The sequence below is a fragment of the Triticum urartu genome, chromosome 5 (genome assembly GCF_003073215.2).
Source record: "Triticum urartu cultivar G1812 chromosome 5, Tu2.1, whole genome shotgun sequence".
Lineage (NCBI taxonomy): Eukaryota > Viridiplantae > Streptophyta > Magnoliopsida > Poales > Poaceae > Triticum > Triticum urartu.
Genome location: NC_053026.1, coordinates 620150250 through 620174307, shown reverse-complemented (window position 1 = coordinate 620174307; position 24058 = coordinate 620150250). Strand labels below are relative to the sequence as shown.

Genomic DNA, 24058 nt, shown 5'->3' with positions numbered 1-24058 from the left:
GAGACCCCGCAGAGCAGTAGTAGGGGTATTATCTCCCCGGAGAGCCCCGAAGCTGGGTAAGATTCGCCGGCGTGCATGCCTTCGCCTTATCCCGTTTTCAGGCACCGGCGACGTTCTACTCGCCCCCACCATGATAAGCCATCCTTTGGCATATGTCGCACCCAACCCCCGACACACGCATTTTAAAAATATGTTTGTGTCATTTCTAGAAAATGTTAGTGCAATATTAAGGAAATATTTCCATACTTCAAAAAATATATTTCATACCATTTGAAAGAAATGTATGTAACATTTAAAAATATTCATGCATTCCAAAAATATGTACACACAAATTTTTTAATGTTTATGTAGTTATACAAAAATGTTTATGCCACTAAAATATGTTCAACATGTATTTGAAAAGAGTTCAAAAATGTATTTAAAAAATGTCCAACATGTATATGAAAAATATACAATGTGTATTGAAAATGTAGATGTATGTTGAGAAAAAGAGAAAGGATAAATAGAAAAAAGGAAAAAACAAAAGAAAAAACACAGAAAGCCGAAACCCAATAGGAAACCCTTAGTATGTGCGTTACTAGTGGCGTACAGAGGGCACGCCGCCTACCACATGAATGATACTAACTGCATGTTTTTTCTTGTTAGTGACGCGTGGATGACACGTCACTCATAGGCTTCCCTGCACCAGTGAACTTAGAAAGATAGTGTTGCCCAAATAGGGGTCTTTCAAACCTCGAAATTCTAAAAACGCAGGATAGAAAAAACATAGGATTTAAATGTTATTTTCATTTCAACCCTACAGGATTTTGGTTGTTTGGTTACATCATAAAAAACGCAAATGATTATTTCGAATAAGTTTTAGTGGATGCTAGAAAGCTTATGGAAGGTAGTAGAAAATATCCTTAGGAAACTTTCTATAGGATTAAATTCTATGAATAATCATTTGTTGTCAGAATCACGATTTTGAACCGGATTGGACCTCGGATGGTAGGATCGCAAATAATAGAATCTTCACTATCAGGATGGTAGAAATGTAGATTCTATGAACCAAAATTGTAGAATCGGAGGGGCCCGTTTGGATCGTTTAGTCGTAGAATCGTATAACGGAATCGTGATTCTAACGACCTTAATCAAACAAACAACATAGAAAAAACTCCTAGGATTCCAATCCTATGAAATTCCTATAAAAATCTTTGAATCAAAGTTAGAGCTAGACTAGAAAACTTTTGGAGGTGGGACATTTTTGCCATCTCAGAAGTAGATGACATGGCTGGGCACTAGGTACGTACTTTAGTCAAAAAGGTAGCTAGTATGCAACGCTGGCATGCAAAGAATGCATAGACCGGCGGCGCACGTAAGTACCATGCAGAGCATACACAGTGAGAGCGCGCAGTTCCATGCATGCTTATCGTCCGAACGAGTGGTTTCACGTGATATGCGCATATGGGAAACCACTACCGATGGAGCAGACGCGCAAGTCGGCAAGGAATGATGGAAACGTCTGGAACCTACCCATGGATGCATGCATCTGTACGCTCTAGCCCGAGAGAGTCTAGCCAAGTGATATACCCCCTATACTCCAACTATTGGGAGTACCTTGTTTTTTATCAATAGGAATCGGAGAAGGAACTCTTTTCCTTTTTTTTTATTAAAAATGGAGCTACTCGTACAAGCTAGTAGGATAGTTGCATGTGCTTTTCTTTCTTTTGAGGCAAAATGGCACAGATGGGTTACGTTCCGGGCAGATGGTAGGTGCTCCTATATATATGGACAGTACAAAAGATCGTTTGTATATACCTCTTGGAACCTACCAGAAGGCCAAGCAGACAGCAGCGAGTGATCAATCAGTACTCTCGGCCGGGCGGGCATCGATGACAACCTGCTCCGGCGACTACCGCGGCAAGGCCATCGTCCCCGCCTCCCGCGTCGGCAACTTCCTCGAGCAGTCCGGCGACTGCCCGTACTCCAAGTACACACGCTAGCTCGCTCCTTAAATTATACTCTCTCCGTTCGAAATTAGTTGTCTTGGATATGGATGTATCTAGAACTAAAATATGTCTAGATACATCTATTTCTGCGACAAGTAATTCCGAACGGGAGGGAGTACGTGCATGCATACAAGCTAACCCTGCGTGTGCGTTGTTCTAGGGGGGGGGGGGTGCAAAAGGGTGTGGTTTTTCCCTTGCCCCTTGCAAGCTTTGTGGCGTCCTATGGCCTTTAAAACTTCAGTAGCGGTGCATGCGGCAGGTTGGCCACCTCTCCTGTGGGGTGGCAACGTGGACAATGCTAGACTTACGTAAGAAAGCTAATTATGTTTACGTAACAGCCAACATGAGAGATTAGGATTGGTTTTTAAGGGAGGGTGGGGCTCACCTCCGAAAATCTTTTTTGGCGAATACGCGAAAGTTTTGCGTATCATTGCATTGATAGAAGAAAAAGAAGTGATGATTATATAGGTAGCCTCGCAAGCACACGCGAGAGGGCGTAAGCGAGAGCTACTAGGGCACATACAAAGGAAGGGGGGATGCGCAAGTCCCCACAGACGAATACTACGGCGGTGGGAGCAGGTTGCTGAGCCCTTTGGCTCCGGCAGCAGCCCAGCCGCGGGCATATCTTCCTTGATGTCGTTGACGAGGAGGGAGGTCGAGGGGGTCACGCCATTGAAGACGCAGGCGTTCCATGCCTTCCAAAGACGCCAGGCAGTGAGGATGATCAGCGAGGCCAGACCAGGTAGGGGTGGGTGTTTAGATTAGGCAGGGGGTGCTTAGATTACTTGCGCATGTTTCATAAGCTTACATACGCTCTTCGTAGGTTTAGCATTTCCGGTGGTAACATGGGGGTGTTTCGTTCCTTGGTGGTTTACCTTTTTATTGTGTTCTCTTGCGCCAAGACCCTACGGTGCTTTGTGACTTGTTTCATAATTATTATTATTTTGAATAATTTGGATTGCTTTACCACATGTGTCCACTGGTACTTGGTCGTTATCTGATGATAGTGGAACTCGATCCAATCTGGATCATAAGAAAAATATATTTCCATATGTATTGCATTGGCACTATTGGAAGATGTGCATGTACCACATCACGCGGGACGGGGCCAAGACCTTCATGTATGGGTGACAGATCGGCCATAGGAGTAGTCCGGGATATACTTGTCTGCAAACTTTTGTGGTTTCCTAACTTGCGGGCTCGCCCCTTTCCCTGTGTAACACCGTGATTTTTTTTCTGATATTTTAGAAAAATATTCTTTATGCAGGGCTTAAATGGTCGTATTTTTTATAATTTTGCTGGAAGTGACTATATATTTGCCCATGTGTATCACCATGCTTTTTTGGACAAATTTTGGAAACTTGCAAGGCAAAAACTACAGAGGGATGGACATGAGTGTGGGTGCATGGTATCATAGCATTTCTCCTAGACAGCTTGTTAATAAATACAGCAGTGTGGAGTACCTATTTATCATTTAAATTAGCCCGCATACATATCTTGTTCTGCAGCGGGGATCTCTACGAGTTGGCGTGGAAAGGAGGAGGCATCACCATCTCATCATGTTTGCGTAGGCCTGAGGTGTTGCATGTGCCACCTTCCGAGGACGAAATGGCGACATGGCTCTACCCGATTATCACAGTTGGTGGTCAAGATCGTGTTGGTGACGACGACGATGTTGCCGAGCAGAGGTCGGATAATCGGGTGATAACATCGGAGGACTCGAACAAGCTGTTGAAGGAGAAGAGCGGGAAGACAGTGAAACATAACATGGCAACGGTACTTATATGTCCTCTTCTTAATATGGAAGATAATATGTCTTTATTTTGAAAAATAACTGTTGTGTGACACAGGACACAACAAGCGACTCCACCGCAACGAGGACGGCCAGCGGAGGAACACAGAGCCAAACAGAAAAGGTACTAGCTCCATCGTGACACTCTGATCCGGTTATTGATTACACATAGAAACGCATGTATATATGCGCAGAGACGAAGGTCCAAGATAAACAAGAGCTTAAAGACCCTGCAACGTCTCGTTCCAGGATGCGACGACAAGGTACTATACTCACGTCGCCATGCCTCATACTCAGTTGATGAACTTGCACAAAAATATGCAAATACGAGTACGTACCGAGTTGTTGATCATGATCCACCGCCGGCATATTTCAGCGGTGTAGCCAAGCCTCGACGCTAGACCTGACCATCCGGTACATCAAGTCACTGCAGCGTCAAGTCCACGCGATGTCCGTCGCCGTCGGCGGCAGCATGACGCCGGCAGCGGCGGTTACAGCCATGGTGCCACCAGTGCCGGTCGCGGCCGCTGCTCCAGGTGTAATCCAAGTCCAACCGGGGATGGTTCTTGGCTCGCCGCCTCCGATGATCCCGTTCACGCCCATTGTTCCTACAGTGATGATGCCCGCACCATTGGTGTGTCGAGCAACTCCAAGCGTAGCAGGTCACGGTGGTTGTCGTCATGGCAACGGTAACAACAGGCGCGTAAGAAAAGCTACTGCCAGCCAGCGAGGCTTAATATAGCCCAGCACGTTGGGAGTACCGGACACATAAACCAGGCAGCGACACTGGGCTGAGATCGATATTAGGACGAATTGGGCCTTTATTCGTCACGCGAGGGCCCATATCTGACTTTGAGTTCATCTTCTTCATCTTTTTTGCGGGAGGTTTTTTTTTTTGGAGGCTGAAAGGGTTCATCTTTCAGCCATGAAAGGGAGAGGATCATAAAGGAAGTGTTGTCTGGAACCCGTGTGTGGCTGTCGAATCCACCTCCACGCGTTTGTATCCCATGTTAATCTTAAACTTTAAATAAAGGGAAACAACTCGCTGAAATAAAGTGAAACATGTTTCCAAAAAATATTTGAAACATATGGCATTGTATTTCATGGCGTGACCATGCTCGCTCTGCATAAAGGGAAAGTAGTATTTCATGGCGTGACCAAGAGCCAGCCAGACATTTTTGAGTCAGTCTCGATACGATACCTTGCAAATCTTCAGAAAACCACAGCATCACTGCATCATCATCGTCATCAATCCATGCGGCCAACAGGCAGGAGTATCACGAGGCAACCTCTGAGACTGAGAGACGGTGCCGAAACAGTGCGCTACAGGAGCTGGGTATTTTGCCGTCATGCATGCTTTTTTTTTTAAAACTTTGGTCACTTTATTGGATCATATAACTGTTACATCGTCCACCAAACCTTTTACAATGAAAGCCGGCGGTTCCTCGACCCACAGCGAAGGGGACGGCCTCGCCAGCCTAGCTAAATTGTGAGATACAGAATTTGCCTCTCTAGGGCAATGGACAAAAGTGACCGAAGTGTATCCTATGATCAGGACCAAACAATCCGAATTAATCGCCGTCGTGCCTAAAGCCGTGAAGCCTTCATTATTCATAGTATTGATCACCTCGAGGCAGTCCGACTCAACCACAAGCTCGCTTATCCGCAATTGTTGCGCCAATAGTAAGCCATGTCGTAATGCGTATGCTTCCGCCGTCCCTGCATCTGCGACATGCTCCAGCTGTTCATTCGACGCCGCGACAAACCCACCCTTATGATCACGTAGGTTGCCGTCCTGCATGTTATTTCCATGCTACTCCTTCCGTTCTAATTTTTTTATCTTGCATTTGTCTAGATATAGATGTATCTAATGCTAAAACATGGCTTGATACATTCGTATTTAGACGAATATAAGACAAGAATTTTGAGACGGAGGAAGTATTTTCTGAAGAAATACAAGATGTAGGTGCACGTACAGTGCTGGCCACGCACACGAAACACGACGACGATCGGTTGACCCGAGGCGCCGCCGGTCGCTGTCCGCGCTGCCGCTGGGATCGGAGACAGACATCCCTGTAATGCGATGCATAAGCGAGGCACTTCCTTCAGAATCTCTCTCTCTCTCTCTCTCTCTCTCTCTCTCTCTCTCGTCTGGATCGTGTCAACCTCAGGAAGGTTTGCTCCCGTTTCGCACAAGCAAAGCCCTCGTTCCCCTTTTGTTTGCCATTGGTCGTTGTTGGTGGCGCACACACACCGTGGTGTCCATGTGATAGCGAGATGAGAAAAGGCCTTGTTCCACTTCCATCACACACAGTCTGCTGTACTGGGCACCGGCTCCTGCTGTTTTGTGCTCTGTTGCTGCTTAATGTAGCTGCTGTTTTGGGCTATATAATAAATTTCTGCTTAATGCTGCTGCTGTTTTGTGTTGAATCTCTGCTTAATGCTGCCGAACTGCTGCTGCTGTTTTGTGCTGACCTCCTGCCTGCTGAATGAATGAATACTGCTGCTGCCGCTGTATGTTTTGTGCTGCTGCTGCTGCTGAGCACAGGACTCCGAATCCTTCCACATACGCAACACGTGCCAGGGAAATAAACTACGTAAGAGCCAAAGTGCTTGACCTGGAGCTCACACACGGTCCCTGTTTTATTCACGCCGCACATGAGAGCTGCTCTGACAAGACAACCAAAACCCGGTCGCGGTCGCAATCTTTTATTGAAAATACGAGCCCCCGACGGACGCACTCCACAAGAATTACCACCCCAAACACAAGAGATGGGCGAGCAAGCGGATAAATTACATCAAGTTCGTACAGCGCGTTACGTCGTCGCAATGCGTCGAAACGAGAATCACGAGAGCTCTTGTCACTCTTCTCCACGAATATCCTGGTGTCCTCTCTAGTACTCCCTCTGTAAACTAATATAAGAATGTTTAGATAACTAAAGTAGTGATCTAAACGTTTTTATATTAGTTCACGAAGGAGTAGTATCTTGCAGCTAGCGTAAACCGTGTGAGAGTGGGAGATAGTAATTTCTGGCAAGCAGTATCACTATCACTCTTAGGAAAATGGCGTTCAGTGGGGGTGGTTACTTGATTCCATTTTAATAAGACTTGTATGGCCGTACATGTTTACACGCAAATGGAACCTAACGGCTTAATGCTGAGGTTAGCGAGGGAGCGCGTGGTTCCAACTGCAGAGGGGGCAGATCATAGCAGACTTTCAGTTAACAGTCTTGCTAAGTCTTAGTCGACTGAGACTTTGTTAAGTCTCAGTTGATGCTATATTCGTGAGATTCTACATTAAGATTCGTAAAAAATAAATTTTTTTTCTTTTCTCTCTTGCATATTATGTCACTTGACTGGGACTTGGTTAAATTGACTGAGATCTAGTCACCCCCTTTAGTTAAGTGCTTACAGAAGGATTTGAAACCTGTCTCAAAAAAAAATTGAAACCAAGAATTTCCTTGGCATTTCCACACTGGATATTTACATTGTATACATATATGAAAGTTCCAATTGATCATCAGAAAAAGAAGACAAAAACAGAGTAAAAAACAGTTTGGTGCCACTGCACTAACACAGACCTCGTTTCATCCTATACAGAATAGAGCTTTTCACGGCTAGCTCTCTTTAGTCTTAACCGCACTCCCTGCTTATTTCTGCAACGTTGGCACGCCTGCATGCACGGTGCCAAGTTCCTACTGTACTTCTTACCAACACACGTAGACCTCTTAATGACCTGACCACCATGGTTTCAAACCGTACGACATCACGAAGAAAATGCACGTAGGAACGCACGTACGTATGCTTGTTGTTGGCAATGGCGCTCTGCATGCCCTATAGCCTTGACATGGCCATGACTTGCTCCACCGCGTGCTCGTCCCGGCGCCCGCCGCCGACCGTCTTCGTCGTCGGCTTCCCCTTCGTCTTCTGCGCCGGCGGCGCCACTGCCACGGCCGGCACCAGCTTCCGGGCCTCCTCCCGTAGCTTCACCTTCTCGACCTTGCCCAGCGCGTTCCTCGGGAGGACGTCCCAGACCACCACCTTCTTGGGCACCATGAAGCGCGCCATGCGCTTGCGGCAGAAGGCCATCACGTCGTCCTCGCAGACCCCGGCCGCCTTGTCCTTCGCCACCACGAACGCGCACGGCGTCTCGCCCCAGTGCGCGTGCGGCATGGCCACCACCGCCGCGTCGGCCACGGCCGGGTGCCGGAACAGCGCCTCCTCCACCTCCTTGCTGCAGATGTTCTCGCCGCCGGAGATGATCACGTCCTTGGACCTGTCCTTGATCTCGATGTACCCGTCCGGGTGCACCACGCCGACGTCGCCTGTCATGAACCACCCGCCCCTGAACGCCTTCTCGTTCGCCTCCGGGTTGTTGAGGTACCCCTTCATGATGCTGCTGCCTCGGAGCACGATCTCCCCCATCGTCTTCCCGTCCCGCGGCACCCTGGCCATCGCGGCGTCGTCGGTGACGACGTCGGCGTCGGCGAGGGAGAGCACGCTGACGCCCTGCCGGGCCTTGAGGCGCGCGCGCTCCGAGATCGGCAGGTTGTCCCACTGGGCGCGCCACTCGCACGCCAGCGCGGGGCCCGTGGCCTCGGTGAGCCCGTAGGCGTGCGTGACGTTGAAGCCGATTTTCTCGACGCGCTCCAGCAGCGCGGCCGGCGGCGGGGCGCCGCCGGTGAGGACGTTGACGGGCTTGGCGAGCCGCGCGGTGGCGTCGCCGCCCTCGAGGAGGATGTTGAAGACGACGGGCGCGCAGCACATGTGGGTGACGCCGTAGCGGGCGATGGCGCGGTAGACCTCAGCGGGGCGGTTCTCGCGGATGCAGACGTTGACGCCGCCGCGCGCCGCCATGCCCCAGGTGAAGGTCCAGCCGTTGCAGTGGAACATGGGGAGCGTCCACAGATAGACCGGCTCGGTGCCCACCTCCCAGGACATGAGCAAACTGGTGGTGCTGAGGTAAGCGCCGCGGTGGCTGTAGACCACGCCCTTGGGCGCGGACGTGGTGCCGGACGTATAGTTCAGCGTGACCGCGTCCCACTCGTCCTGCAGCTCCGGGAGCTCGACCGTGGGATCACCATGCGCGACAAGCGCCTCGTACTCGAGCTCGCCGAGGCGGACGCCGGTGGGGCGGTCGAGGTCGTCGATGACGGCGACGAGCGGGACGGGCGCGCCGGCAGCGGCGATCAGCTGGAGCGCGTCGCTGGCGAGGCGCACGTAATCATAGTCAACGAAGAAGAGCTTGGCCTCGGCGTGGCGGAGGATGGCGGCAACGGCGGCGGCGTCGAGGCGGGTGTTGACGGTGTTGAGGACGGCGCCGGCCATGGGCACCGCGAAGTGCATCTCGTAGAGGGCCGGCACGTTGGGCGCGAGCACGGAGACGACGTCGTTCCTGCGGACGCCGAGGGTGAGGAGCAGGGAGGAGGCGAGGCGGCGGCAGCGCTCGTGGGTCTGGCTCCAGGTGAAGCGCACGCGGCCGTAGACGAGGGAGGCGCGGTCGCCGTAGACGGCATTGGCGCGCGGCAGGAAGCCCACCGGGCTGAGAGGCGCGTAGTTGGCCGCGAGCTTGGGGAGCTGGTCCATGTCTTCCGCGGCGACGAGTGTCAAAGTGGCCCGAAAACGGCTGTGTGTCCTGAACCGGGCAGGAGTGTCGGGCTGCTGGCTCCGTATGGGTGCTGGCTAGTGGCAGCAGACAAGAGTGGCCTTGTGGGCTGGAGCAGTAGGCGGTGTGGGGGAGGGAGTGATTCGGACAGTGGAGGGCTGGCGCTGTTTATATAGCTGTGGGAGCAAATGTGATTTGCGTTTGGGGGTGGTGCAGAGGCAGCGGCAGGACGGGGGCACGCGCTCCGGGGAGAAAAGAAAGGGAAATGGTTGGGATCGGGGTCGGGGTTTGCGGTGAAAATGAAGTGAAGACATGGGCGCTTGACCACGGCTTTGACGAGCGAGCCACGATATTTCACACGCACGTCTCGCTCTTCCTTTTCCCGGGCCGGAACGCCGGAAGCCAGGCCACCCGAGACCGGACTGTGTGCTCTAGTGGGTGGTGAGCAGTGACCGGTCGATGCGGTGCGGCACACCGGGTTGGCTGGTGGCGGCACGATGGATCAGGTGACGTGGTACTCCTATATGTGGTTAGGGCATCTCCAACGCCGACCCTCGTACCACCCGCATACGTTCGGATCGTATTGTCCGGACACGGTTTGCCATCTAATACGGGTCCGTATCAATCCGCCGATCAATCTGGACATATTTTTTTCGACAAACTGGAGACAGACGTGGGACCCCTTGCGGGAATCCGGACAACAACCACGTAGGCCTCCATTTTCTCTCCTTCCTTCTTTCTCTCTTACTTTCGCCACTGCTCCATCATCCTGGACGTCACGCCACACCCATGCCAAAACTCTACGTCTACGTCACCTCCATCGTTTCAGCTGAGCTCCACCCCGCTTCTCCTCCGTCGCCGTTCAACCCCTCTCCTCCAACCGCCCCGTCAGGTACAATCCACAACTGCTAGACTCATCGTGCCCGGCAATTGTTCGATGATTTGCCGAGGCTAAAAAAGTCGTCCCTTCTTCTTTCAAACAATGGGATCTAGATACCTTGTGTGAGGTGATGACATGTTGTATGATAAAAACAACATGATCGTCGAGGATGAGGGTGAGGATGCCGACGTAGCTCTAGAATTTGAAAACATGGGTTTGTCAAACTTTCAGACCAGAATCCGGCCATATTTAAACCGTTTATTCAAATGCATCGACAAGTTTGGCATCGATGAGTAACTCACGAGCAGCTGGATGAAGATCTGATTGAGCATATGTGAAAGGTTAAAGGGGACAACAATGTTGGAATGTATATTTAAACTTTCTAAAATTTGAACTACTGATGTATGCGGCTATTTGGACATGTGAACTTTCAAAAACAAAATTAGGAAGGCCGGATGGCAGCGTTGGATGGCGGCCTTCTGTATCTGTGTCCGTGGACTGACCCCCCTGTCTGTGAACAGATGCAGAAAAAATTGGTCGGAGTTTAAGATGCCCTTAAGCTCTTCTTATTTTTTGAGATTGGTTAAGCTCTTTTAGGACATGCATTTTCTCGCAGCGAAAGCATGCGAGATTAAGTTCTGTCAGGCGGACCTGGTGCATTAATGTGTGAAGAGTTTTGTTTTACACAGTATGCACATATATGTTTATTTATATGCACATATACGTGGACTCTCTTTCTATGAGCACTCTCAAGAGACGGAGCTAGCAAATCATCGTGACAGTTGATTAGTCTTTGTGAGACCGACGTAATAATACCCTTTCTCCTTTTACAAAGTGGATAGCAACCAAGTCTAATCGGACCAGGTATTTTCTCGGTTATTTAGCTCTCCACTGTCTTGGAATACAGCAGTAAAAACCGAGGAAGCTCACCTTCAATTTGGCTGAAGTTCCCCATATAGAAAAGAAAAATGTTGACCCGCCTAATCTACGTGGGATTGACAAACAGGCACACGACACGTACCACTACAAACGCGACCTCAAGTTTTTCTTTGTTTTAATACCTTTTTCGTGTGGGCAAAGTTTTGCTTATACTTGGGATTTGGGAATTACGTGAGACTGCAAGTCTCGTGGTCAAAGCCACTTCACAGGAATCCGCATGTCCGTCCACTCGACACTGTAGGCGAATTCGTCTGAAACCATGTATAGCTATTGGCATCTAGACCGACCTGCCAGGACTGTGTTCCCGTCGCGTGGTCAACTTCCGGGGTGTCCAGACGGCGCTTGACACACAGGCTCACTCGACGAATCGGGCCAAGCACACGCTGCACGAGGAGGATTTCATCAACAGCGTTTTCCCCGCCACTTCGGCGCCCGCCTTTGCCGAGAAGTAAGAGCATCTCCAACAGCCGCACTAAACTAGCGCCGCGCCGTAAATTAGGCCGTTTTAGCGCGCGCAACGCGGCGGGTCGTTCCAGCGGGCGCGCAAAAACGGCACGCGCGCTATAACGGGTTGGACGCGCAGTTGAAAGCACTTAGCCGCGCAGTGTATTTCGGGCGCCAGCTGCAGCGCGCGGCACACTCTAGCGCTCGCGCCCGCACTTCCTCTCCCACTTCCACCCCCCGTCCGGCCGCGCCGCCGCCACCGCCCGCGCCCCCCGGCGACCGTTCAGGCTTCCCCGGCCTATCCCCGCGCGCCCGCGCTTCCGCATGATGATATCTGCATTCGACATTGTATTGTTCATGAACTATTTGTTGTGTTTATTGCATTTGTTGTACTGAACGATAAACTATTTGTTTGAGTTGTAATGATAACGAAATTGAACTATTTGTTGTTGATTTATTTTGTTTGTTTGATCTTTTTGCTCATAATACATGCATATGTGGTTTGTGTGGCGCGCGCGTTGTATTTTTGCGCTCTGCTGGAGCGGCGCGCGCGCTGCATTATAGCGCGGCTGCTAGAGCCAGCGCAGGCGGGCGCGCTAAACCAGCCGAAACGCGCGCGGCAAACAGGTTTTTTGCGCGCGTTGCTTAGCGCGGCTGTTGGAGATGCTCTAAAGTACTACTCGCTCGAGCGTCCGCGGACAGCACCGGACAGCCTTTTACTATATTTGGGTTGCCATACATTCACATACTTTAAATATGAATCATTAAATTCATGCACGTCGGTCATATGATAAAAATCGTCCCAATTCAATGGTTCATTTATACTTTCATCCGCTCCCTGCAACGCCAACGCTTCTCTCTCTTGCTGCCTCCATCGCCGGTCCCTCCCAGCGACGTTCTCCGGCTTGCAGGATGAAGCCGAGGACAGGGCGCTGATGGACGAGGCGGACGCAACCTCTGTCATGGCGGTCGGGGACAGACTGGACGACATATAGGACGGCGAATCGGGACCGGCGGCAAGGATGGGGAGCAAGGGTGCCAGCTGGCGAGGGCTCAGACGCGGGAAAGGCTGGAGGGAGGCGAGAGGAGAGGAAGAGTTTGATGGATTTGATGCAATTTATGGTGCGGTGGGCATGTCGGGTCCAATGTGGCAGACGCACCTAGTCATGCCCTTGCCTCCTCATATCCGCCCCATATTTGGGCTGGATATGAGGGGTGCCTGTCAGCCAGGCATTTGAGGCACCCGTCTGGATTGACTTTTTTAACAGGTTACGGACTAAGCCGTCTGCCCAGATGTTTGAGGTAGGATTGGGGTGCCCGGCTGTAGATGCTCTCAGACATTCCATGTTAAGAATTATTGTCCCTATAGTGTTATTAATCCATATTAAGAATTACCCTAGTTAATAGAACATTCCTAGTTTGTGTTTGGATGAATTTTTCTCGGATCAAAGAATGTTCTTCAACATCTATGCCTTCAAAAAAGGAAAGATGGTCAAACCCCAACGTGACCGGGTCCAACCACCAAAAGGTTAATTCCAAATTTTCAATATGAAGACCGACTCTTAGGAAGTTGAGCAATACATTTAGCATGGTATCGACGCAAAAACATCACTATTGTCATGTATGACCAATTATGATTCAAGCTTGGATATTCACCCCGAAGCCCGTGAACGAATACTCGAGAAACACCACTAAATCAAAGTCATATTGTGTTCTCGCCACTTTCCATGATGTTGCTACATGCATGCACAGTCATGGCGATGCAACCCAAGTGGTGTGGTGACCGCTCGCACAAGCATAAATTCAAGCCGCCAAAAGATTCAATCGCCACCAAAGGCTTAGAACAACGAAGACTGTCGACACACCACACGATGAACATTGACGAGGGGGAGTTCACGAGCACCACCAAAGCCCCAATTAGGGACATTCTGAAAATCCCACGTCATCCTCGCGAGTGACAATCGGTGACAGCGAAATCATCCACCGATTTGTCACTCGCGTGCGACAACCACGCGCCGCCTCTTGGTTTGTCGTTCTCGCGTGCGACAGTGAAATCATTCCGGTAGCATGCGAAGGGGTCTCGACCCCGTTGACGATATGAAGTACGAAGAACCTCCGGCCTTGGGGAATTACGGCCACCAATGCCTCGCCACTAGAGGGCACCAGCTAAGACCAGAAATCCTACCATCACCGGCGCACAACCACCTCTTCTGCCACTAGTCGCCAACTCGCCATGTGACATCCCCGCCACCGCTATCATCGACTAGCAATGTGGTTTTGCCCGGCCACTAGTCTCTAGCAGCGGCAAGGGAAAAGGAGGAAGGAAGGGTGGAGGCGGCAGGATTAGGGTTAGGGTTACAAAGAGTCCAATTAATTAGGGTTAATCCATGCCTTTTTAACTATGCGACGGTTGGCAATTCAGCGACCGTCTTGCTTAACGTTTACACACAACATTTGCAACTATATATAGACGTCATCAATAAATTATTTGCACTGTTGGTTCAATCACTTTTACTTACTTTTATCACCCACTATGGAACACAAACATGCGCCACGAGTAGCACTAACTAGCTTTGTTTTCGCAAAAGAAAAATAAAAAGAAGTGAAGTGAATTGAAGGGCAGGCGTCGATCGAATGGCACATTCCACATAGAGCAGCTGGATTGGACATCCTGATCCTGTGCAAGATATTTCTTTTGGCAGAATCGAGTAGTGATCATCATCAGAGCTCATAGTGTGGCACGGATTGCACGAGAAGGACCACACACACGGCTCAATCGCCTAGCTTTATTCCCGGGTTGCTCTCCGCACAGTGACCACCACCGACCAATGATACGCGAGGCCCGGCGCCGGTTGCCGATCGATTCAGGACCAACACGATAGTGGATCGATCACCAACAAAGGAGAACGACGGCGACACGCCCGAGGCTCTCGTCCGGGTGATTGATCGATCGATCGTCGACTGCCGCCGGCCTGTCTCCCATTTCTGCGCGGTGAAAGTGCAGGCGTGCGTATGGCTCCCGAGCTCCGGCGTTTGACACCTCCTCCCGGGCTCCGGCGTGGAAACTTCTTTGCCTGCCCGTATACGGAAACGGATAGTCTTACCGTCTCCTCTGATTGACTGACTGACGGCTTGATAGATTATACTTCCTCCGTTCCTAAATATTTGTCTTTCTAGACATTTCAACAAGTGACTATATACGGAGCAAAATGAGTGAATCTACACTCTAAAATATGTCTACATACATCCGTATGTAGTAGTCATTTGAAATGTCTAGAAAGACAAATATTTAGGAACGGAGGGAGTAGATAGGGTGTTGGAACATTCTCTGGATAACTAGATAAGATACTGTTGTCAAGATTTCCTTTCTTACCGCAAGCAAGCACGGTTGATGGTAGCCAAGGAAATTTGTGTCAGCCATGGCGATTACAATGATGGTCCGGCCAGTTTTGGATGAAGACTAGCAGAAATATTTGTCGGCCTACTGCTCCAGTGGCCTGCTGTCAATATCTTGGGAACGTTGGAGGGAAAATGCCTAACATTTCTGCTTATGTGCAGGCACTTTGGATGATTGTTGTTTTAAGTGTTACGGGGAAACGGACTAGCAGTTTTTCTGCTCTGTCTGGGCACTTCGTATGAATTGTCGTGATCGAGGAGCTAGATCCGGGACTATTCTCCATGGAAAGGGGCGGGACCCCAATGAGTACAAGTTTAAATATGTCCATACTTGACCAAGTTAAAAGAAATAATTATCATTTTCTGCAGTACAAAAATAAAATTCAGTATCATTAGAACATCTACAGCCGGATTTGGCAAATCCGTCCCCTCAAACGTCCACGGACGCGTCCGGACTCGTCCGCGGGCACTGACCGGGCACCCCTCCAATGTTGCGCCGCACATCCACATACCGCAAATTTTGATTCTCAAATCCATACAACACATGCACGTCGATCATAGGATACAAACTGTCCGAATGCCAAAGTTCGAAACAAATCAAAGCAAAGCATAGTTGAAAAAACCGGACATGGCAAAATGAAATCAATGTCCGAGCATGACGGATGGCCTCGTATCACTGGCTGGGCGCCTACTCCTGCTCGTCCAGCTCTGCCTGCATCCGGGCTGCCTGCTTCGCCTGCGTTGGCGCTCAAAGGGAAGGGGTGCGGGGATCCGGGTGCGGCGGAGGAGACAGCTGCTCCACCACGCCCGAACCTCCATGCGCCGCCGCCGCCTCCCTCTCTCGCTTCCGGCATCGCCGCAACTTGCGGGCGACGTTCTCCGCCTTGCAAGTTGCAGCCGACGAATTGACGCCGTCGATGGACGAGGCGGGCTGTGTCTCCGTCGCGGCGCTGTGGGTCAGGCTTGACAACATCTGCAACAGTGGATCGGGGACCGGAGGTGAGGACTGGGAGTAAGGGTGGAGGACGGCGAGAGTCCGGGTGCGGGAAAAGGTTGGGGGGCTGCGGGAGGAGGACGAAGGGTCTCGTGGATTTGGTGCAATTCGGGTGGGGTCGGGCTGTCGGGTTCGACGTGGCGGGCGTGTCCGGACGCCCCCGTATCCGTCCCATATTTGGGCTGAATATGAGGGGCGCTGGTCAGTCCGGGCGTTTGAGGCCCGTTTAAGGCGCCCTTTTGGGTCAAAAAATCATGACCGGGTGGCCTGCCCGGGCGTATGAGGCGGGTTTAAGAGATCCGGCTGTAAATGCTTTTAGATTCATCAAGAAGTGTTTTTTTATATTTACCACAACACTTATTCTGAAAACGGGGAGGGGGAGTATTTTTTTAGGTTTTTTAGTTGTCAATAGTTTATTCTGTAAACCCGGAAAAATAATTTATTTTGTAAATTTGGTCAGACATTGTGAAACAGAGGGAACGTATTTTGGGGCCCTTCCCAAATTTCGCACTCCTTATGATTTTGTTTTCTTTCATGTCATGGTCCCCTATTGAATCATGCCCGAGCTCTGCCACCGGAAATGAGTAGGCATAACTTGGCAAAATCAAGCAGTGTGACCACACCTTCGCCGATCGCTAGCTAGTGGATCACCAACAAAGGAAGATGACAAGGACGCTTGCCTGATAGGTTACCCGGTAGAGATGGATTGATCGACCGTCGTGCCGCGCACCGGTCTGTCTCCCATCTCTGCGTGATGAAATCAAATCGTGGGAACTGTCATGTGCATGCGCGTATGGCTCCCGAGCCCTGCGCTTTGCGCTTGACACGACGCTCCCTTTGCCCCGGCATGGAGACTTCTATGCCTGCCTACATATGGAAACGGATAGCGCTGCCATCTTCTCCGATTGATTCACTGCTACTACCCAGAAAGAGTTAGCATCAGTAGGCACTAGCGATGAGGTTGCCCATCCTTGACGATATTTGTTGCACTATCTGGGATGAGTGTGGCGCTATTTTGGATGAGCGTATATATGATTTTCAGATGGCACGGTTCGGCTGTTTCGGATGAGCAGCAGCACTGTTTGTAGCCACTATTTCAGTGGGCTGCCGACATCTTTTTTTCAAACTAAACGTTGGCGGGGAAATGAGGCACTTTGTATGATTGCTGTGTGCTTGCCTAGCTACATCCGGACAAATAGTACAGACCTTTGTTTGTATGACCTTGGTGTGCCAACTGTTGTGTGCAAAAGAAAAGAGGCATGCGCTGTCGTCGAATTTTTATGCTTCATCGTCATCAACTTAGTGCGTCTCCCCTCTGACGTCCTCACAAGGTTTTCGAGAAAAAAAGCCTCTATCTTCTGTTGCACGCACTTTGTATGACCTTTTTTTTTTGCGGGTGAGCACTTTGTATGACCTTGGTGTGCCGATACAACAGGAATGTCGACACGGTGACTAATAAACGGAGAGTCATTTGTTTTTGTTACATACATACATTATACAAAACCGTGACGTCCCAGTACGGCAGTACGTAGTACATTTGACTTTGCCCGATCGACAGGGTGTGAAAGTTGGCAATGGACCCGATTTTCTTTCTGCGTATTTTCGTACGTACTACTACGCTGAATTCCTGGGTCTTTCGTCCTGCAGCTCAATTTAGACCGGACGGACGCACGCTAGTCCCAAAGTCAATGCTGCAGGTTCGCAGCTCAGCAGGACGAGCAAAGTGCCTGACTCAACGCCGCGCGAGATGATCGTGACCACTTGTCAACTTGCGAGCGGTCGTCAGTCCATCGGCATGGCATGCAGTCTTTGTTCCGGTCGTGTTAAGAAACTGAGATGAAGAAGCCAATGATCGATCGTCTTTAGTTGTTCAGGTCCGGGTCATCTCGAGGAAAAGAAGTGTAAATCATAACTACCACAGGATATTTACAGCGTTGATCATCCGGTGACTCTCCCCCCGAAGTGGTCTGGTATGAAATTGCAGTCGTGCTGAATGCGCCTTGATTTCTTTTCGATTCAGCGTGAGATGGATCCATGGACCGACTGCTTTCATACGTGTAATGGGAGGAGGAATTAACCCTGTAATTGCATGGCTAGTTCTTCGCTGGTAAATTGCCTGCGGGTGCTCGAGCATTTTCGTCTGCATTTCATCGGACTAGACTAGCAAATGCAAGCCTGAAACAAGAGAAAAAAAACGGAGTTGGTACATCAACTGGAGGCAGAGGAAAACTTCGGACTCCAATTCGATTTACTGTTTTTGCTGATACAATAAAGGTATATAGGTTGATTGATCTAACAACTTTTGTTTCTTTATATATGTTGTTAATAGAAAATTGTAGACGCCAAAGATGCTAGACAGAGCTCACTCCAGCTCGTACGTGTTTCCTTCTGAAAAAACAAGAGATTGCTACTCCCGCCCGTGATCTTCATGTCCCTCGTCGCTTGGTCCATTTTCCAATCGCAACGAGCACATGATCATGACTACGCGCGTCATGTTTATTTATGTATGTATCTACTTCACGCGTACGTACGTCCGGGCGACGTCTCTACTTGCACCACGTACTATATCATTTCCCGCAGTGTCAATGCACATGTCAGCACACAACATACGTACAGCTACCACACTGCCAACATATGCTTGTATCTTAATCACAAGACCCAAGCAATTTGCAGGGAAACCCGGGTCCTCATGCATGCGACCTTTTCATACGCGCCGATCGACGGCAGACGCGCGCATTGTTAATTAGCGTGGACGGTCGCGTGAACCGTCAGTCGCCATTTCAAGATTAATCCACGACCGTCGCGCGTCAAAACGAGGTCAGGTTGATTAATTTAGGTCCAAGCAAATTAAAGTTTCTGGTAGCAGGTTGATTATGGACGCACATGCATGCATGGACTGGTCAAGCCATGTGGAATGGATATGATGGGTGGAGTAGTGGTATAGTAGTACGTATAGTGTGCGCATGCTGGTCCCGCATTAGGTAGTTTCGTCGCGGCGCAGGGAGGAGATCCTACGGGCCGAGGGGATGAGATTCCTTGGAAGTTGGAACGAGCCGTCAGTTCATCGTGCTTTTGCTAATGCACATTTAGATGAAGTATATGCATATCTAAATCCTATGTCATTAATTATACACATGGCCAGCTTTGACTCGACAGGGGCCTAGTGCAAGACCACAAACCGGAGCCTATGTGTATCCCTTCGGTCCTTTTTACTCTGCATATAAGAATTGTCTGAAGTCAAATTTCATAAAGTTTGACCATATTTATATGAAAAAATATTAACATCTATAATGCTAAGTTTATACAATATGAAAACTAAAGTCGTGACGCATCTAATGTTGTTGATTTCACATTCTGAATGTTGGTATTTTTTTCTATAAACTTAATCAAAGTTCACGAGGTTTGACTTCAGACAAATCTTATATGTGAACTAAAAAGGACCAGAGGGAGTATATACAGACTATTATAGAACTACCGGTACTATAGGTTGTTCTTCAGCAATTGCAAGAGCTAGTTCCTGAGAAGTTCTAGTATAACATGTATCCGTACTAATGTTGTTTTCGTCAATGACTCTTTTCTGGGATGTTATCTATTCATGTGCTTGATCTCAGCAGCCAAGTGCTCATATACGGTTCGCCGTGCTTAATTTACTCTTCTGGTGACGAAGGTGTGTCCCAAATTCTGCCATTTGGTGGATGCCCTGAAAATGCCTTTGTTTGAATATAAAGCTCTCTACATCGCCCGTACTGTTGACAGCGTAGTTTGTGGCGACCATGGAAATCTGTCGACCCATCGATCCGTCAATATAGTAAAAGCGGACGTGCATGAAGAGACCGAATAAGGGTCGTCGACGGTGTTCATACACCTCCTCGAGGTCGTGAGGCGTACCTATACGTACGTGGGACAGCAGCGGTCGCGACTCGCGGGTGTATACATCAACACAACACACGATGCATGCTTGTGGTCGAGATGGTCAACACAGTCTACTCGATTCCTACGCCACAGTGCTAGTCTCGTCTCCGGTATTCTTCCGTCCGGACGGCGCGTACGTACGTACGTATGCACGTAGTTCCGCGCAAGGCTAGTCTGGTCCCGTCGTCCGTTGTTCTCAGTCCCAGCTCCGGTCGCAAAATTCCGGTCGACGTCGCATGGCATGTGCAAGCGTTGTGGACTGTATATAATGGACTACGGCTGGCGCTAGTCTATATTCTGGAGGCCCGCAAGCTGACGAGCATGATCTAAGAAGGCCTGCTAAGCAAAATGTGATACTCAGTATTGACGGTTGATGGTGAACGTTCGCTCAAAATACTAGTGTACCACAGATGATACCCCATGTGCTGATATGCGACCTTTTAAAGTTGTGTTGGCGCGAGAAATGATTGTATCATGTGAGGATGAATTTTGAATTAATAATGTAACAGCTAAAACTGGAATAAAATTATTATATTTGATTTTTTTGAAACAATTATTAAATTTGATTATTATAGTCGTAGAGTAAATCTTGAATGGGCATAGCATGCATGGTTGCATGTTGTGGTGGCCCTTTTACATGCATAATGGCATGTTGGGATGGCATGGTTACATGTTGCAAGAAATATGTTAGCCATGATCATCACTATTCTCACAAAAGCGGGCAAGGCGGCTGCGGCTGTTGTGTTTTGAGGAGCTCAGAGTCGGGGCCGAACGAGTGAACATGAGAGATAGAGAACGAGCCGGTTTGTTTAACAAGGCTTAGTGGCATGGCCTACTGAGTTGGCACTACCTAGCCAGCGATCAATGTAGTCAAAACCGCTTGATTGGGTCAAAACCGAGAGTTGCAGGGTTAATTTTTGGATCGTGTGGTTAGTTCGTGGTATATGTTAACCGAATTTGAAATTTGGGGTTGAGTTCTAAACCATGTGGTTAGTTCTAGGTTGTAATGTGGACTTGTCTCTTTCTATGCTGAAAACACACTATTACTATTATTGATGCGTAAGAAAGAAGCGCATTATTACCACTAAAATGGTTGTGTCATCATTGTGTATTTTGCTCTACATGTAGAAAAAGGGAAATGAATGCACAAAGAATGAACCATACACGTATGTGGAAATTGACTAATATGTTGCAAGAAGCAACGATGGCTCACTGATCAAAAGCAGACCATAGGTAGTTTTAACTAGGCCTTTTTAACACATAAGTTGTAGAATTAACTAAGTGGATGTATCTCAGATTTGTAACACTTGTTGAATGATCTACATCGCCATTTTATGGCTAGATCAAGCGATATGCTGTCGAAAACGTGCTGCCTCCGCTAGAAAATATTGGAACGATGGTATGCTGTGACGCCCTCGATTCAATCATACACTAATCATACACGCAAATGTGTACGATCAAGATCAAGAACTCACGGAAAGGTATCACAACACAACTCTAGACACAAATTAAAATAATACAAGCTTTATATTACAAGCCAGGGGCCTCGAGGGCTCGAATACATCAGCTCGAATACACAAGAGTCAGCGGAAGCAACAATATCTGAGTACAGACATAGGTTAGACAAGTTTGCCTTAACAAGCCTAGCACAAAAGCAACATCGATCGAAAAAGCAAGGCCTCCTGCCTGGGAGCCTCCTAACTACTCCTAGTCGTATGCGGTCTTCACGTAGTAGTAGGCATCCTCCGGGTAGTATACTACAAGAATCTTGTTTATCCATGACGTAGTAGTCATCAGTGGCGTCGTCTGGCTCCTGGGATCCGTCATCTAGTCGCAACAATCGGGTATGGGGGGAAAGAAGTAGGAAAGCAACCGTGAGTACTCATCCAAAGTACTCGCAAGACTTACAACAGATCTAAACTAAGTATGCATATGTATCAAAGGAATGGGTTGTATCCGTGGACTAAACTGCAGAATGCCAGGAGAGAAGGGGAAAGCCTAGCCTATCGAAGACTAGCATCTTCAAGCATCTTGCAGCATATAGAAGAGTACAGATCAACATAATGTAAATTAGGTAGTGTTATCAACCTCGGCCAGAGATCATTTCTCGACTCCCTGCGAGAAAGCAATCCCAGAGCCATACTATCCATTTCTCATCACTATCCATTTCTCATCACAATCCATTCATTTCTCATCACAAGTATCCAATTCTAATTGTATCGATCGGGATACAACTCCAAGTGTCCGTTACCGTAGGACATACTATCGATAGATGTTTTCTTCCCTGCAGGGGTGCACCAACTTACCCACCACGCTCGATTAACTCCGGCCGGACACACTTTCCTGGGTCTTGCCCGGCCTTGGCCAAACAATACGCCGCAACCCGACCTAGGCTTAATAGAGAGGCCAGCACGTCGGACTAAACCTATGCCCCCAGGGTTCATGGGTCATCTCCCCGGGAACTCATGCACGCTGCGTACGCGGCCTGTGAGCAGACCTATCTACCTCCTTCAACATGGCAGGAGCTTACGCAGTCCAACCCGGCGCGCGCCGCTCAGTCGCTGACGTCTATTAAGCTTCGGCTGATGTATACGACGCAGAACGCCCATACTATGCCCACGTGATGGTTAGTGCTATCAGGCCAGAGGCCCCTCAGATCAAATATCCAAACCGTAGTGGATTAGGAGCACGCGGTAACGAGCAGAGACTCACGGTCGATGTGACCCCGTCGCCCCGTCTCGAGTACTTGCGGCAAGGGCTAAGAATGCCCGGCCATGCCTCGTAAGTATCTCGCGGGCACCTTCCAGGTCAACCCGACTCCACATCACTCGCTATTAAGCTCGCACGGGTACCCCTCAGGGCCGACCCGTCTTTAGTAACATGGCTCAGTGCAAAGTCATAGTAACCATAGTAACTGTGTGTCTAACACCAAGGGGAAAAACCGAGGAATCACCCCCGGTGAATCCCACTCGATGTTATCATCAAGGTGAACGTAAGAGGATCCACCCTCGAGGTTCACATTTGATGGATTGCACGACAAAGCCGTAACGGAAGTGGTTAAGGAGGAAATCACCCTCGATGACCTCGACCGTATAGCTACACTACAGAGATCTAATCAGGAGTGATGTAAGAGGTTCCACCATCGGCACTCGATGATAACTCTGCTGAGTCGTACAACTAGGGGGGTGATGTGCGGTGTCGGGGCCTGGACATCGATCCCGTTGATCGGGTCTTCGATGATGAAGCAGGGCAACAAGGACAAGGTGGGGGTCACTGATGGATCACTAACCAACCTATGCTAAGCAGTTTAGGATAAGAAGGTAAGGTATGAAAGCAGGTAACAACAGGCGATGCATCAGAGTAGGATCATACAGAAAGAAGTAGCAGTTCTAATGCAAGCATGAGAGGGAAAGAAATGGGCGATATCGGAATGCTCAAGGGGGGTTTGCTTGCCTGGTTGCTCTGACAAGGAGGGGTCGTCGTCGACATAGTCGATCACAGGGGCGGCATCGGTCTCGGGGTCTACGGGAGAGAAGAGAGGGAAGAAACAGTAATTACAGAGCAAACAATGCATCACAAGGCATAACATGACGATAGGCAGAGCTAGGGTTGCCCTAACATAGTACTACACATTGCAGACGGAGGGGATAAACATCCGAGGATGAATTCCCAACGTTAGTTGGATTCCGGACAGAGAAAAAGAGGGGGAAAGTTCCATGTTCAGCATGCTAGGGGCATGTGACAGATGAACTGACCGCGTATTCGGATTCGTTGGATTTTTCTGAGAAACTTTCATGTAGAAAACATTTTCATCGGAGTTACGAATTATTTTCTATGTTTTTTCAAATATTAAAGCAATATTCTGGAATTATTTATATTAACAAAAAAGGAATTATGATGTCAGCAGAGTGTCAACATGACATCAGTAGGTCAATAGACCCGCTGACTGGTCAAACTGACCAGTGGGTTCTACATGTCATAGACAGAGGGCTAACAGCGGGTTATTGTAATTAAACGTGGTTAATTAGCAGCCAGGCCCCACATGTCAGTGACTGATTAGGTTAACTAATTAGTTTTAATTATAAAATGTTTTAATTAACTTAATTGT

The 24058-nt window shown here is 49.1% G+C and overlaps 1 protein-coding gene across 1 annotated transcript; it reads right to left on the bottom strand.

Moving 5' to 3' along the window:
* Window positions 1-7275: 7275 nt before the first annotated feature.
* Window positions 7276-9548, bottom strand: LOC125511321 (trans-cinnamate:CoA ligase, peroxisomal-like). The gene has a single exon (XM_048676665.1). It carries the CDS (start codon window positions 9364-9366, stop codon window positions 7615-7617), a length of 1752 nt encoding a protein of 583 aa, XP_048532622.1. The 5' UTR covers window positions 9367-9548; the 3' UTR covers window positions 7276-7614.
* Between the last annotated feature and the right edge of the window lie 14510 nt (window positions 9549-24058).

Coding starts and splice junctions, on each gene's coding strand:
- LOC125511321 (XM_048676665.1), bottom strand. CDS start 9,366: ATGGACCAGCTCCCCAAGCTCGCGGCCAACTACGCGCCTCTCAGCCCG.